Source organism: Magallana gigas, chromosome 8 (assembly GCF_963853765.1).
Source record: "Magallana gigas chromosome 8, xbMagGiga1.1, whole genome shotgun sequence".
Classification (NCBI taxonomy): Eukaryota; Metazoa; Mollusca; class Bivalvia; order Ostreida; family Ostreidae; genus Magallana; species Magallana gigas.
Window position 1 is genome coordinate 20,169,439 of NC_088860.1, and position 13,737 is coordinate 20,183,175.

General features: G+C 33.1%; 1 protein-coding gene across 5 annotated transcripts in view; it reads right to left on the reverse strand.

The window, feature by feature from the left end:
• The window catches only part of LOC105329587 (serine/threonine-protein kinase PAK 3), a 20,489-nt gene continuing 6,752 nt past the window's right edge, over positions 1 to 13,737 (reverse strand). For 3 of the 5 annotated variants that reach the window (XM_011430884.4, XM_034472067.2, XM_011430892.4), the window contains exons 3-16: positions 13,603 to 13,679; positions 11,311 to 11,420; positions 10,037 to 10,202; positions 9,484 to 9,545; positions 8,866 to 8,958; positions 8,395 to 8,570; positions 7,872 to 8,058; positions 5,739 to 5,831; positions 3,206 to 3,305; positions 2,726 to 2,822; positions 2,359 to 2,458; positions 1,664 to 1,801; positions 1,322 to 1,442; positions 1 to 893 (exon numbers count right to left, since the gene is read on the reverse strand). In XM_011430884.4, coding sequence (XP_011429186.1) covers positions 1,359 to 1,442; positions 1,664 to 1,801; positions 2,359 to 2,458; positions 2,726 to 2,822; positions 3,206 to 3,305; positions 5,739 to 5,831; positions 7,872 to 8,058; positions 8,395 to 8,570; positions 8,866 to 8,958; positions 9,484 to 9,545; positions 10,037 to 10,202; positions 11,311 to 11,420; positions 13,603 to 13,679 — 1,483 coding nt within the window. In that variant the 3' untranslated portion in view covers positions 1 to 893; positions 1,322 to 1,358. Of the gene's footprint in view, positions 894 to 1,321; positions 1,443 to 1,663; positions 1,802 to 2,358; positions 2,459 to 2,725; positions 2,823 to 3,205; positions 3,306 to 5,738; positions 5,832 to 7,871; positions 8,059 to 8,394; positions 8,571 to 8,865; positions 8,959 to 9,483; positions 9,546 to 10,036; positions 10,203 to 11,310; positions 11,421 to 11,963; positions 12,308 to 13,602; positions 13,680 to 13,737 lie in introns of those variants that run through there. The other 2 variants (XM_011430897.4, XM_011430902.4) reach the window with 2 other exon arrangements.

Here is a 13,737-nt window from a genome sequence, read left to right on the forward strand (position 1 = left end):
TAAAAGAGCTTTCAGTTACAAGCACATTCTAATATTTTTCAATACATCCATTTGATTTGACAGCTGTGTCATACATTTGACATACATGTCACTATGTCATACAAGTCACTATGTCATATGCATAGAAAATATGTAATAGAATCACAACCACATGGATACCAAATGAAACGACTTGACTTTTTTTTCCACAAAATTTTCAGTCAATTACAATTTATAAATGGCAGCTGTGTTTAAATAGCATGATGATCATTCTATGAACAAAGATTTCTAATATCAGCTTTTAGCTATATAGCTGTCTACAGACTTGAATGTTTTTAGTTTTCCTCTTGATCATAATCACTATCAAACTATGACATGCAACATATTCATTCAAAAGATTTACTTCAAATCTTTTTGAGATTGTGTCTCTACAAAATGAATATCAGTACATTTAGTTCAAAAACATAATTTTTCATGAAAAAGATGATAATTCAAAAATAATGTAAAGAAAAATGTACGATAAATTATCAAACCAATAATAAAACGAAAAATAAACATTAAAGCTACTAATGAATAATGATAAAAATTATTGCTATGACTTGTTTTATGTTTCTTACACACATATAAATGTTGTTAAAAATTGAGAGCTTTAGGTCACCAATATCACAATGTAGCCGAGAAGAATGAAGGAGGGTCGTATGGGGTCTGTCCAGTATTGTTAACTAGCAGGCTTGAAGACAAGTAAAGCTATAACACATTCATCACTCAGGCAGTCAGAAGCAGTGTTACTGAAAGACTTCATGTAATCAGGTCCCTTATATTACGATTCTGAGAAAAAAGAAAGAAGAGCCAGTTCCCTCTCATTGTAGTTTCTCCATTCACGCACTGTTCTTCCAACAGATCAGTTATACAACCTGTGTAAAAGAAAATAAGACACATTGTATAAAACAACTCAAATCAAAAGTCTCAAGAAATCAAACAAAAGGTTTACATAAACTTCACAAAAAACTTCCAAGAAATTATCAATCTACACCTAAAAAGTCTGAAGCATTTCAGTTTAATGTGCATTTCACCTTATCTTGTACAGTAGGAAACACTTATATGCAGTGCCATGGAAAGGGCTATTTTACTTTGCTTTAAGCGTAATTTTTTATTTTCCTCAAGTTTATAACATGTTATAAAGTCACTGTAACTGACAGCAAAGTGATTTTCATTACAGTCTATAAGCATCAATTTATTATTAGCATGTTTGCTATAACTGTGTTTTACTGTATTAAGATTTTCTCAGTGTTTTAAAACTTGAAATTCAGATCAAAAGAATATTTCTAAAAGGGTTTTTTACCTTATAAACACAGAGATATTGCATAATATGAACTTGTTCAGTGTCCTTTTTGAGCTTCTTTGGCAGCTAGTATGAGTGGCTGTAAATTGGCCAGTGGCTTTGCTAACCGAAGGAAGGGATGCTGAAAAAAAAGATGGAAAACAACCCGTCAAACTTTTATAATGTACCGGTACTAATATTTTTGTGCACTCCAAATACATGTAAATCCACAAAATACGTGATTTTTCTTGATAAACTAAATTGACTGTTCTTCAATATCACTAGTAAATTTCTTTTCATTTCACAGTGTATTTTAAAACTCATAAAAGAGCAGATTTTTTTTTTACTATTTTCTGGCATTACCTTTAAAAGTTCTGAAGCTGAAGCTCTTTTTTCTACGTCCACCTCCAGGCATTTATCAAGGAGATCTTGGAAGACAGGGGAGAGTTTGTGTTTTTCTTTGATTTCTGGTTTACCATTGGTTGCTATGAGATACAGTGCCTGTAAGGAAAATTGAAAAACTATAAACTGTTTCATCGAAACATTACATCATACACAAGCATTTGATGTATTTCATGCCCTAGGTGCTAAGGATATCAAGGAAAAGAAGGCTGTGTAAGGATTGTGTGGAACTCAGTTTATGGTGAAAATAGGGGAAAAAACTCAGAGGCATTATCAAATCTCTTTCCATCTATAAAAAGCTTTTTAGCATTGAATCAAATTTGAAATGTTTTATACATGTACCTGTAATAAGTATCGTTTAATAAGAGCCTTACAAAGTCATTCATTTTCCCAGACTAAGGTCCCTAAATCTCTGACAAACTTAACATGACAAATACCAGTATGGTATTTTACAGTAATCATTACAGAAATATTAGCGGATGCTCAGCACTATGCTACCAAGCCCGACCACCACATTTAACCCCTTCTTTATGATGTTTCCAACATTTAGGAACAAAATTATAAAGTTTTCATCTCAAATGTTTGCAACAGAATGAGGGAAAGAACTGCTTACTGCCTTTAATTTCAGGGGAATGAAAATGGAAGCAGTGACCTACCCTTAAGGGATTTTCATTAAGATATGGTGGTTCTCCCTCAATCATTTCTATGGCCATAACACCTAAACTCCAGATATCAACTTTTGGACCGTACTGTTTCCTGCAATGAAATAAATTGTCTATGCTTACAAGTACATTTTAGACTTGCACTATAAAATAACAGAGTATTCAAACAGCAGAGGACATATCCATTTATAAATTTCACTTTTTTTTTTATAATACTTGCCTTTTCAGTTATTCATGCTCAATAAGAAGGAACATTAACAAAATTTCACAGCAAGAAAATTTCATCCTTATTGGAGACTGCATATGCTTAAAAACATCACACTATCTACAAACTGTTGGATAAACAATCTTTGATTCTCACCTTGTGACGACCTCTGGAGCCATCCAATATGGTGTTCCAACCATTGTGGACCTTTTGCTTTGTTCAGGAGATAACTGAGCACAAAAACCAAAGTCGGCTGTAAAGAAAAATGAACATGCTCAGAAAAAAATCATAATGGGTTTCGAAGTAAAAATTCAACAGTTTGACTGGTAACAAGGTAAAAATTCAACTTTTTGATTACATACAAAGTAAATTTTCAACTCTCTGAATGGTTCTACTTTTGATTGGGTACAAAGTAAATTTTCAACTATTTAACCTGGTTCAAAGTAATTTAACTCTCTGCCTTTGTACAAAGTAAAATTAAACTCTCTGACTGGGTACAAAGTAAGAATTCAACTCTTTGACAAGGTACAAAGTAAGAATTCAACTTTTTGACTGGGTATAAGTTAAGAATTCAACTCTTTGACTGGGTACAAAGTAAGAATTCAACTCTTTGACAGGGCTTATACATTCACATACTGAGTTTGACACTGCCATCCATTCCCAGCAGGATATTGTCACTTTTGATGTCTCGATGGATGACTTGATTCTCATGTAAAAATTCTAAAGCTTGCAAACACTGGAAGAGATAAGAAATCAATGTACATGTACAAAATAGCCTGCTTCTATTCATTACAAATATATTCAGATAATTGATATCAGATTCACATTTTCAGATTTCGTAATCTGTGTAAAAAACATGCCAAATTTATCTCATTAATTTTTCCATTGTGTAGTATAGTATACAATACACATGATCAAATTATTTAAACAATAAAATGCTTTCTTTGGTGATTCATTCGGGATATGAAGGTAGCGACATTGCAGGAAAAATACATAACCCGCGTTAGCGGGTTATGTTAATTTTTCCTGCAATGATCGCTACCTTCATAACCCACATGAATCATCAAAGAAAGCATTTTATTGTTTATATTAACATCTTTCTTTAACTAATTAATAAATTGATTATGAAAAGTTAGTAAAATTTACTTAATTACTGTTAATGTGCATAAGTACGTTAGCTAAAAGAAACAGCCAAATCGTCTCTTGTGAGACTTTGAGTCTGGCATCATCATGATTATTTCGTGCAGTCCGTGAGTTTACTTAGGTCGCTGTAGATTCAGACCAATCGATAAACAGGGCGTGTCAATTTCATTCCTGTCACTTTCAGCTGCTGTAGATTTCGACCAATCGATAAATGGGGCGTGTAAATTTCAGTTTGGCTGTTTCTATAGAGCTATGAATTGACTATATTTTTCCGTAAGAAAAAGAGGAAATTATACATGGGAGATGTAAATATATGTACATAAATGTAAATGTCATACCAGGCTTGGGGCGAATTACATTGTAAAGTAATGCATTACATTACCATTACTTCATGAATTTTGGCATTAAATTACCATTACCATTACTTAATTTCTTGAAGTAATGCATTACATTACCATTACATGAGTAAAGTAATGCATTACCATTACCATTACTTTGTTTTAAAAAAGTAAAGCTAAATAAAGAGTTTTTGCAAATGTTTCAAATTCTTTAAAACACACTTTAACATATCTACATGTTCATGATCAGTATCAGGTTCAAAGTTTACGACTTATACAAGATTCATTCTTTATTTACTCAATATATAATCATCTTATGGCATTATGAACAACATACCACATAATTAGTAAATTAATACATGAATTTATAGACATTTGACATGGTACAATGTCAGGTATGAAATAGAGACACAGAAGAACATGCTTAACAGAAAACAAATTATGATACAACGTTGCTGTTATTAAAAGCTAAATACAGATATTTCCCTAGATTACACAAATCTTTATAATTTTGGACACTTAATTCTATTAATTTATAAACAGAGGGTTTTTCCCAGTAATATTTCTTAATATATCGTAATCAGATTTCTTTATAGATTGCTGTTGCACTTTATGATCATTAAAGTTTCAAAGGGTTCAGCTTTTAACTGCATCCTGTTAGGTTTGAATATACTAAATACTCGTTCTACATGAGCAGTGGAAGCTGTGCCTGAAAAACTTTTTTGCAATCTTTATCTTAGGATATATATTAGGTGCAATAATAGAAAATTACATGAATTTTTTATTTTATATCAGTGCAAACTAATGCACTTAAATATACAATAGAGAGAGAGAGAGAGAGAGAGAGAGAGAGAGAGAGAGAGATATTACTTTCAAATTGGTTATAATATTGGAAGTGATTTTGATTTTCATCATGGATGGACAGTGCATTCATTTTGTATTTAAGGGTGCATGTCTGTCCTCTATTCTATTGGGACATTGTCAAGGGAAGGGGATATGGGCGTTTAGCACTTCTTATAACAATAGATTGTTTTGATACTTAGATTATCCTGGGGGCATAGTGTCGTTGACACATTCTTTATTGACAAGAAAACTAATTGGAGTAAATTGTTTAAATGATTTCACACTCTTAATAACAACACTCTTAAAATGTAATGGAATTGTGTTGTTATATCTAGTAATATTATATTTTAATAAAATGAACTTTTTAAAAATCTTTTTTATAATACAACTAAAACATTTTTATCTAAAGAATTATTTCTTTCTTCTTTAAAATAATTTTAATCAAATACAATTTCAGCTATTCATTTACTTATCACATTTTTAAAAGTGAACATGCATAAATAAGCATAGTAATGCAAAGTAATGCCATGTAATGCCAGCATTACACTAGATTTTGGAAAGTAATGCATTACATTACCATTACTTGTAATGCTAATTTTGTGGCATTACACATTACTAGCATTACTTTGAAAACATGTAATGCATTACAATGCATTACCATTACATTTAGCATTACCCCAAGCCTGTGTCATACATATACTATGCATTCTACGTCCACCAGGTGTAACAAAATATGAATTTTATCCCAAAATGAAAAATCCAATTTGAAATCCCTTCATTCCTTTATAAGAAAATCAAATTTTTGTAAAAAATTTATACTGTGTTTTTTTTTTTAGGAAAATTACCTCTCTACAAACAGCTGCAATCTGTCCTTCGTCCATACATGTTTCGGTGACAACATCTGTTAGAGATCCTCCCGCTAAGTATTCCATGACAACCTGTGTAAACAAACAAAAGGGTCATAACTCATGTTCAGCTTGTTGAGATGTATTAACTTAAAGGATATACATTGTCTGACTAAGAGGGTTACAACACATCGTTCCCCCCTTTGCTCCATTGCTTAGCTATTATTCATCTTGCTTAGTTTATACAGTAAGTATGCATTTTCACTTATTTTGTATAGCCTAGTTTGCAGCTTGTCTTGGGAATTCCAAACACTTTAATCAAGAAAAACAAAAGCATCATAAAACAAATCCTCGCATTGCTTTGCTGTATCTATTCTAATCATGTTGACTTGCGATTAGAACGTCACAGAGCCCAAGGAAAGTATTTTAGAAATCTTAGCTTGTAAATCCTTCCATATACAAAAGAATAATAATAATTATAGTGATTTAAAACACATTTTCCAACTAAACAGTCAAAGTTAAAGTAAGAATGGGTAACTTCTATGTTGTGGCGTACTTATTATAAAAAAAACCCTAATAAATTAAAGCAAAATTTGATATATTTTTTCTTTCCCAAATCTGTTACTTAACAGCATAGCAGAATGGTTTAGAGCACTAACTACGAATCTGCAAGTCATGAATTTGAATCATGCTGGAGCTTTTTATAATTTTTTAACTTTCAAAAAAATTTTAAAACATATTTTTTGCTCAAGAATAGTGTAAAATTTGAAAATTCTAAACCATTTAAATTATTTTGATTAAATTGTACTTTTATTTCACATTGACAGACGTCTCATACCACCTTAAAAGCATTAGGGGATCAATTTACAAACTGTAATATAGATTATTAAATATACAAGGAAAAAATGTGATAATCAATTTACATGTATTTTAAGTATTACATCATATCAATTAGCTAAATAACCAAAACAGGCATAAAACAAGAGCTCACATGACTAATTTGACCCAGAAAGACTCATATGGAGCAATTATCTCATAGAAATAGAAAGTGTGCCGTAAATATACAGAGATATTAATTGGAAAAATAATCTCATCCTGTTGTATCTGGTTCCTGGTACTGAACAACTCTGATGTCATATAAAACTCTGACTGGTCTCAGAAAAACATACCCACCTGGCTCCACCGTCACCAACAATTTAACATCCCTCAACTCATTCCTCAACTCAAATCCTTTAGAGGAAAGTGCATAAACTTGAGGTCAATACTCAGACTTGAGGCCGAGAATTGACTTAAGGAAACTTGGTAAACGGCGGGACCCAAGCAAATAAAACCATTTTCTCCACTCTCAGTAAACTTATGAGACCTCTGTGCGCAAAATGTTCTATTACTTATTTAAATGCTGAAAAAAAGTTTCCTTTACAATAATGACTCAACAAACATAAAACTGTCACAGACAAAATTTCTATCGATCATTACATCTGTTGATTTTAATCTAATGAGTAATGACCCCAGTATCTTGTTTCCTGGACTCATTAAAAAATTAATTTTGTCGCATTCAAAACTCAGATTATCAAGGCCTAGGGTTGACAAGAATGTCCTGAAATCTTTGCTGTTTCATGAGTACCAGGTACATGTACAAACAGGGACGAAAATTATGCACCTGATAGAAAACACTAGCAGTATATTGGACGAATTTTTTCCTCTTATTAATAAATTTCACACTAAAGTACCAGTACTTGACATATACCTTTTTCCACTGATTTTTAACATGAGAGAATCATGTTCTCTCATCACATAGAACAAAACATGGACATGTTCTTACCCGAGACTTACTGTGAACATTTTTAATATTGTTGATAAATTAACAAGATATGGTCAACATTCCTATTAATTTTACACAAAGTCTTTGTACTGTTGATATACTGGTAAATCTTTTACCACTTTCCACTATAATTTTCTGAGAAATTCTTTTGCCTTAATTTAACGCAGTTTTCACATATTATTTTGCAGTGCAATTTGTGCATTGAATATCGTGCATCAGAAATTTATTCACAACATTTTCACAGTACCTTAACATGCATTCAATAAAAAATGCAAGTTTTTAGTACATGTACTACACACTACTGCACCTACCCATAATTCCTCTCCCACCAAATAACTGTCCAGATAATTCACAATATTGGGATTCTGGTTTTCCCGCATCACTAGAATTTCATTGATAATCAGTTCTTTCTTTGGTTGCTGAGATAAGTTCATTGTTTTAATGGCTACCTCCCTCCCAGTAGCTACTTCTATTGCAATATACACAGTTCCTGATGCACTGCAAAAGACAAAAACAAAATTTCAGAGATACAAAAGTACTGAGGTAAGTCAACATAGGATTTGAAGGAATCTGAAGATGGATCGTACGTGTTTCCGAAAATTTTAAATTCATGGATGCAAAAATATTGCTTTATAAAATCAGAATGTTGTCATTACATGTAAAAGAAAACACAACAGAAGATTTTTGTCTTAAATCTAACATTGATCTTGTACTTTTGATTCCCATGTTTCTAAAGCATTCAAGAAAGGCAATAATGACCTTTCAAACAAAGCATTTTTTCCTCCAAATAACCATATGAAGTAACATAACTCTTTTATATATAGTGACACCTACCCTTGTCCAATTTTCTCCATCTTTGTATATTTCCTATTTGGATCACCAATGGTAACAATTGTTCGTAATTTTTCCAGAATTTCTTCATCTGTCATTTTGCGTTTCTTGGGTTTATCATTTTTATTTGTAGCAATAGCACCATTTGTCTTCTCTTCTATCTCAATTGGCTTTGTATACTGAAAAATAAGAAGAGTTCTATTAAAATGTCTTAAACCTTATCAGCTTAATACTTATCCAGAATACCTGTTACATGTAACAATACCAAAGGACTTCCCTAAATTGTTTTGACAGTAAAAAATCATGTATTAACAAAGTACAGACAGGTATTTTGCTTGATAAGTTTACCTAACTTATTGCAGGGCTTCTTAAACTGACAGCTGTATTTTTGTCTTGTACCCCCCCCCCCTCTCTCTCTCTCTCTCAAGATGGAGAGGGTGAGGTGGTGTTAGAACATGTAGGAAGGGGACTTACAATTGACTTTGTTTTGTCGGGCCGGGTGGCCACTGGAGGGGGTGCCTCCTCTTCCTCTTCTTCAGAAGCATGGGTGGCTTGTTCCACCTTCTGCTGTCGAAAGCAAAAAATGAACATCAGTTAAGGAGGCTGGGTGGTCAACAAATTGCGAAGATCTACTGTAAAATTCAAGAGCTGGCTTCTTTTGTGATAAACTATTATTTAATTAAGAAAAAATCCCAATATTTTGCTTTAAAATTTGTTTATTTTTCAGTATCTTTATACACATTTACTGAAGGAGCATATATATTTGTTGGGTTAAAATTTCGTTGTTTTTAAACCAAATACAATTTCACTGGGATTTCATTTCCTCCTATTGTAATCTCTAAATGTATTACGTATTAACTCTGTATTTATGAATACCCGGGTTCAAAATTTGTCATGAATTTAATTTCGCTGATAAATTCTGCCAATGAAAATAACGAAATTGAATCCTCATTAAAAATATTTCTTCTCCTGCAGTATTCTTCTCACAGGGATATATGTGGTATAAAAATGGCCACGATAATTTTCCATCATCGAAAGTCAAATGATACAAGCAACATTTATCAGACAATGCCATAACTATATTTCACTTACAGGTGAGATGACCACATTGTTAGAGAACTTGTCGGAGAGGGTGGGACGCATGGAATCGGCACCTAGAAAAAGACGGAAAGGCTGGTTTTTAATCTTCAGTTTCCTTATTTCCTTAAATATTTCACTAAACCATAACATTACATAACTAGAAAGCAATGACTCATTTATATTCCTGGGTGTATCTGTTCTTTTTTTATATCATTTATATATAGATTAACCAAAGCAAGCTGGATTCATTTTTAATCATTTTATCATTAAATATGATACCACTGTAATTTTCAATGATAATAACACCATTTTTCACATATTATTTTGCATTTTATCAGCAAGCTTTCATGCCTAAAGAATTAACCCTCAATGTGGAATAAAAAAATTGGATTTCTTTTTCTCCTTTATAAACTGTGTAAAATTTCACTATCACTGAAAATAAGATAAAATTTCCTTTTTTTAGTGAACTTTTATCAATTAAAGAAATAAAACACTGAATATTTGAACACCCCTTTTCCACGACCCCCTCTTTGACCGATCCCTCCGAGAGTCTGTGATCACTTACTGGGCGGTTTAATGTTGGTCATATATTTCATCTTCGGTTCCTGTTGTTCTTTATTTGTAGCATCGTAGTAATTCAGCACGTCCAGCACGGCCTGTGGATTCTTCTTCTGCTCCATCTTGGAGATGTTGGACTGAGACAGAAGTTTGGCCCATGACTCGGGCATCCCCTGTAGAAAGAAAAGATGGTGGAGGATTAGTGATGGCAAAGGAGTGTAAACAGCTTCCCATTCATTTTATCTACAACAAAGGGAAAGATGAGGCACAAATATTGATGAATATGGTATTTTCATACAGTCAAATATGGTTACATGTGAACTGAAGTGCCAATGATGAGTAAATTTTGATTCATCATATATCCAAATGTGTTTATTAAGAATATGGGAATGTGGCTTTGCTGTTAGCATGAATTTGTTGTCATCTTGATTGCCCAACTTGGTTTTACTGTGCCAATTAATACTGTCTGAGTGAGTTAACATACTTGCAAATTCCATGCCGTACATGTAACAACTAATGTTTTCATTTTTTATGCTTTGTTAATACTTCCATTTTGTTCTTACAGTTAAAAATAGGGAAGAAAAGAAATCAAATTAAGTTGGTCCAAACTCTCATTAAAATAAAAATGATTTGAATTCCCACAAAGAGGAAAAAAAACCAATTTAGCTGGTACCTTTTACACGTTTTTAACTAAATTAATTCACAAATTTTGTTCAGTAAACATTCAACCCTAAGTTGTGTACATACACACACACAAATACAAGCGTCAATGTGTTTTAGTAGGTTAGCACTTCTGTTCAAGATTTTATTCCCTCCTAGTCCTGCCAATTATGACATTTTTCTTGTCTAATCCAGCACTTGACATCTCCAGTACTGGTAATTAAGGCCTCCCTCTATCAGAACAAAGACATTGCTTCCCCACCCTTGTTTTCAGACTCTTGACACACAAACTGCCCCACTTGGCTTTTCTGCCTTGAAAAATATTTCTTGAGATACATTCACTTTCACCCTTTGACAGTGCCGTTACACTCTTAAAGGCATTAACGAGAGGACTTTCATCTTTCTCTTCTAACTAAATTAGAGACATTAATTAAACACACATTATAACATTTTCCATCTGGTCTAGTTATGCTAACAACTCTATATATATAAATATCAACCATTAAAAAAAAACCAGACTCTTAATTTGCAAAAGAAAAACAACCTGAAATTATGTCAATTTACGCATTTTACAAATCCATGTAATTTTACGCATTTTGACAACTTTCATGCCATACTTACTGTGAATTCTCCAGTGTGGGGATCAAAGCCCACATGTACTGTGTGCTCAAAGTTGGAGGGATTGGAAATGATTGGCTTCTCATTTTCTTTTAATTTTTTAGAATTTGAACCTGCAAGTAAAACCGAACATTAATTATCCAAATAGCTACTGGTAAATTGAGAAGTCCATGCTACAATGAGAGGTCCAAAAGCATCTCTGTCCTGAAGTTTAATACCAGTTCATACACCCCTCGAAAAAACCCACATTGATTGTGCAATTCTATATCTTTTACAAGAGATTTTTTACATAACTTAGTCATAGCTACAAGATTTTTGCATATGCAATACGCTGGTTCAGCATCTGTGTGATATGGATTTGCAGCAGTACATATGATACACCAATAGATGATCGATGCTGCTATGGACTCTGTATCACTTTTGAGAAGCTTTTTGGTCTTTTATTTTTCTCTTGAACAAAATTGCATGATCCAAACTTTCAGATTTTAGAGGATGAAAAATGACAACAGTAAGAAAACTAGGGCTAATAATAGCCTCCTGACCTAATACAAGGCATTATATGGAAACACGATACACATTTACATCTCTGTAAAAGTCATACATAGATCAATGTCAAAGTCATTTGATTCTCATGCATCCATTCCAAAAGTCCAAACCTGAGAGTCTGTTAGATCCTCCACTCATTCTCCTCTGAAGAGTGTTAAAAGCCTGGGACAAACTGGATCTCTTCTTCTCACTCATGATTATCAATAAAATTGAGTTATTCCAAGCTCATGAAATGTTTTTCGAAATTCCAACAATACCCACAACTAAGCATTGCAATTGAACACATCCACATTCTGTTATTATCAAAAATCTAGGTAAATCCAAATGCTTCCAATATATTCTCTCTCTCTTTCTCTCTCTCTCTTTCACACTAGTAGTGCAGTTGAACTTCTCTAAATTGTATTAACAAGAACAGGAAGGGGACAACTTGATTATTGCACAGCCGAGATAGAGAGGGAGAGAGAGGGGGAGCAATTGACAGAGGCAGATGAACTACTGTGATATAATAATTATCCCAATCAGAGCAGTTTGTGAACAAGTTGACAGGAACCCACATATGCTAAGGACTAAACGGGGGGAAAAAAATCACAACTCCATCAAGCATTCTGTGAAATGTCTTGGAATTTTTAGACAATGTCGCCCACTCGAATTCTACAAAAACAGAAAGAGACAGAAGAGGAAAAAGAAGAAAATAAAAACCTGAACTACTTCTAAAGCCATTAATATAAAAACCTGTGTGGCTACCCCCAGCCATAGGGATATATAAACAATATATTGGATGGAGACAGCATATCAAGGCTTTGGCATGCCTGGTATTTCTTGTTTCTAGCTTTTCTGGAGCACAAACATTTGTCACCCCATTGGTGTTATCTGAAGTGTGTACATGGTGCCAATCAGCCCAATGAGAAAGCCGGCACTGCTAATAGCAAAGCTAGAGGCAATGAATGTAAAATAAACAGGAAAGACTTTAAACATTCTACAACCCTCTCAGAAGAAAGCATCTGTGATCCAAACCCACACATCAAAATGAGCTCCCTACCACTCATATCAAAATGTAACTGTATTAATGCAGTCTCTAAGTACGCAGGTTTGATGAAAGAATGGTACATGGTATAGCCATAAAATGTACAGAAGAATTGCATGAATAAAATGCACTTGAGTTTGTTTGGAGGCAATCAACCCTACCCCCCAAAAAACACCTTCATTTCTCCATCAATGTCAGCATCGCTTCAGCTGTTGATGTGCAAAGGTTAAAGATCTGTGTTTTGATTGCCATCTCTGCATCAGAAAAAACCATAAAGTTCATTCACATGCAGTTAAAAAACCTTTATCCTGATTATTAGAGAAAAACCTCCAACTCTGCATGTTCCAGGCATGGTTTTCTGCCATTTCCCTGGTGTGTATAAATGTTGTGTTTCTTTACACATTTATAACAGGGGATCTGCTGTGTGTCCTACAACAGATGGCTCCCCTCCCCCCATTAAAAAAAGGAAAAAATTCCCCTAAATCTGGAAATATATCTAATATATGCTTCACAATTTTCCCCCTTTTTTCAACTTAATTTCATTTTTATTACAAAATGTTTTGAGTATTAACATAGGTAATAAAATTTCAAGGAATGATAGCATTTTACATCCATTCTCAGAGTACAATAAACTACAGAAACTCAAATTTTCAATACTATTGTACCTACTTATAATATTTCAGAGACAAAACACCGACTGATGTCACGGAGAGACAGAACCTTACTTTTGGGAGTTTTTGTCTTTTTTCTTTCATCAGGTTCCTTTGGCAGTGGTTTATTTTCTTGTGGCAAATTTCCATCCCTGAAAAACAAACGAAACCACACCATTAACACCCTGTGTTTATAAATAATCCCCAATA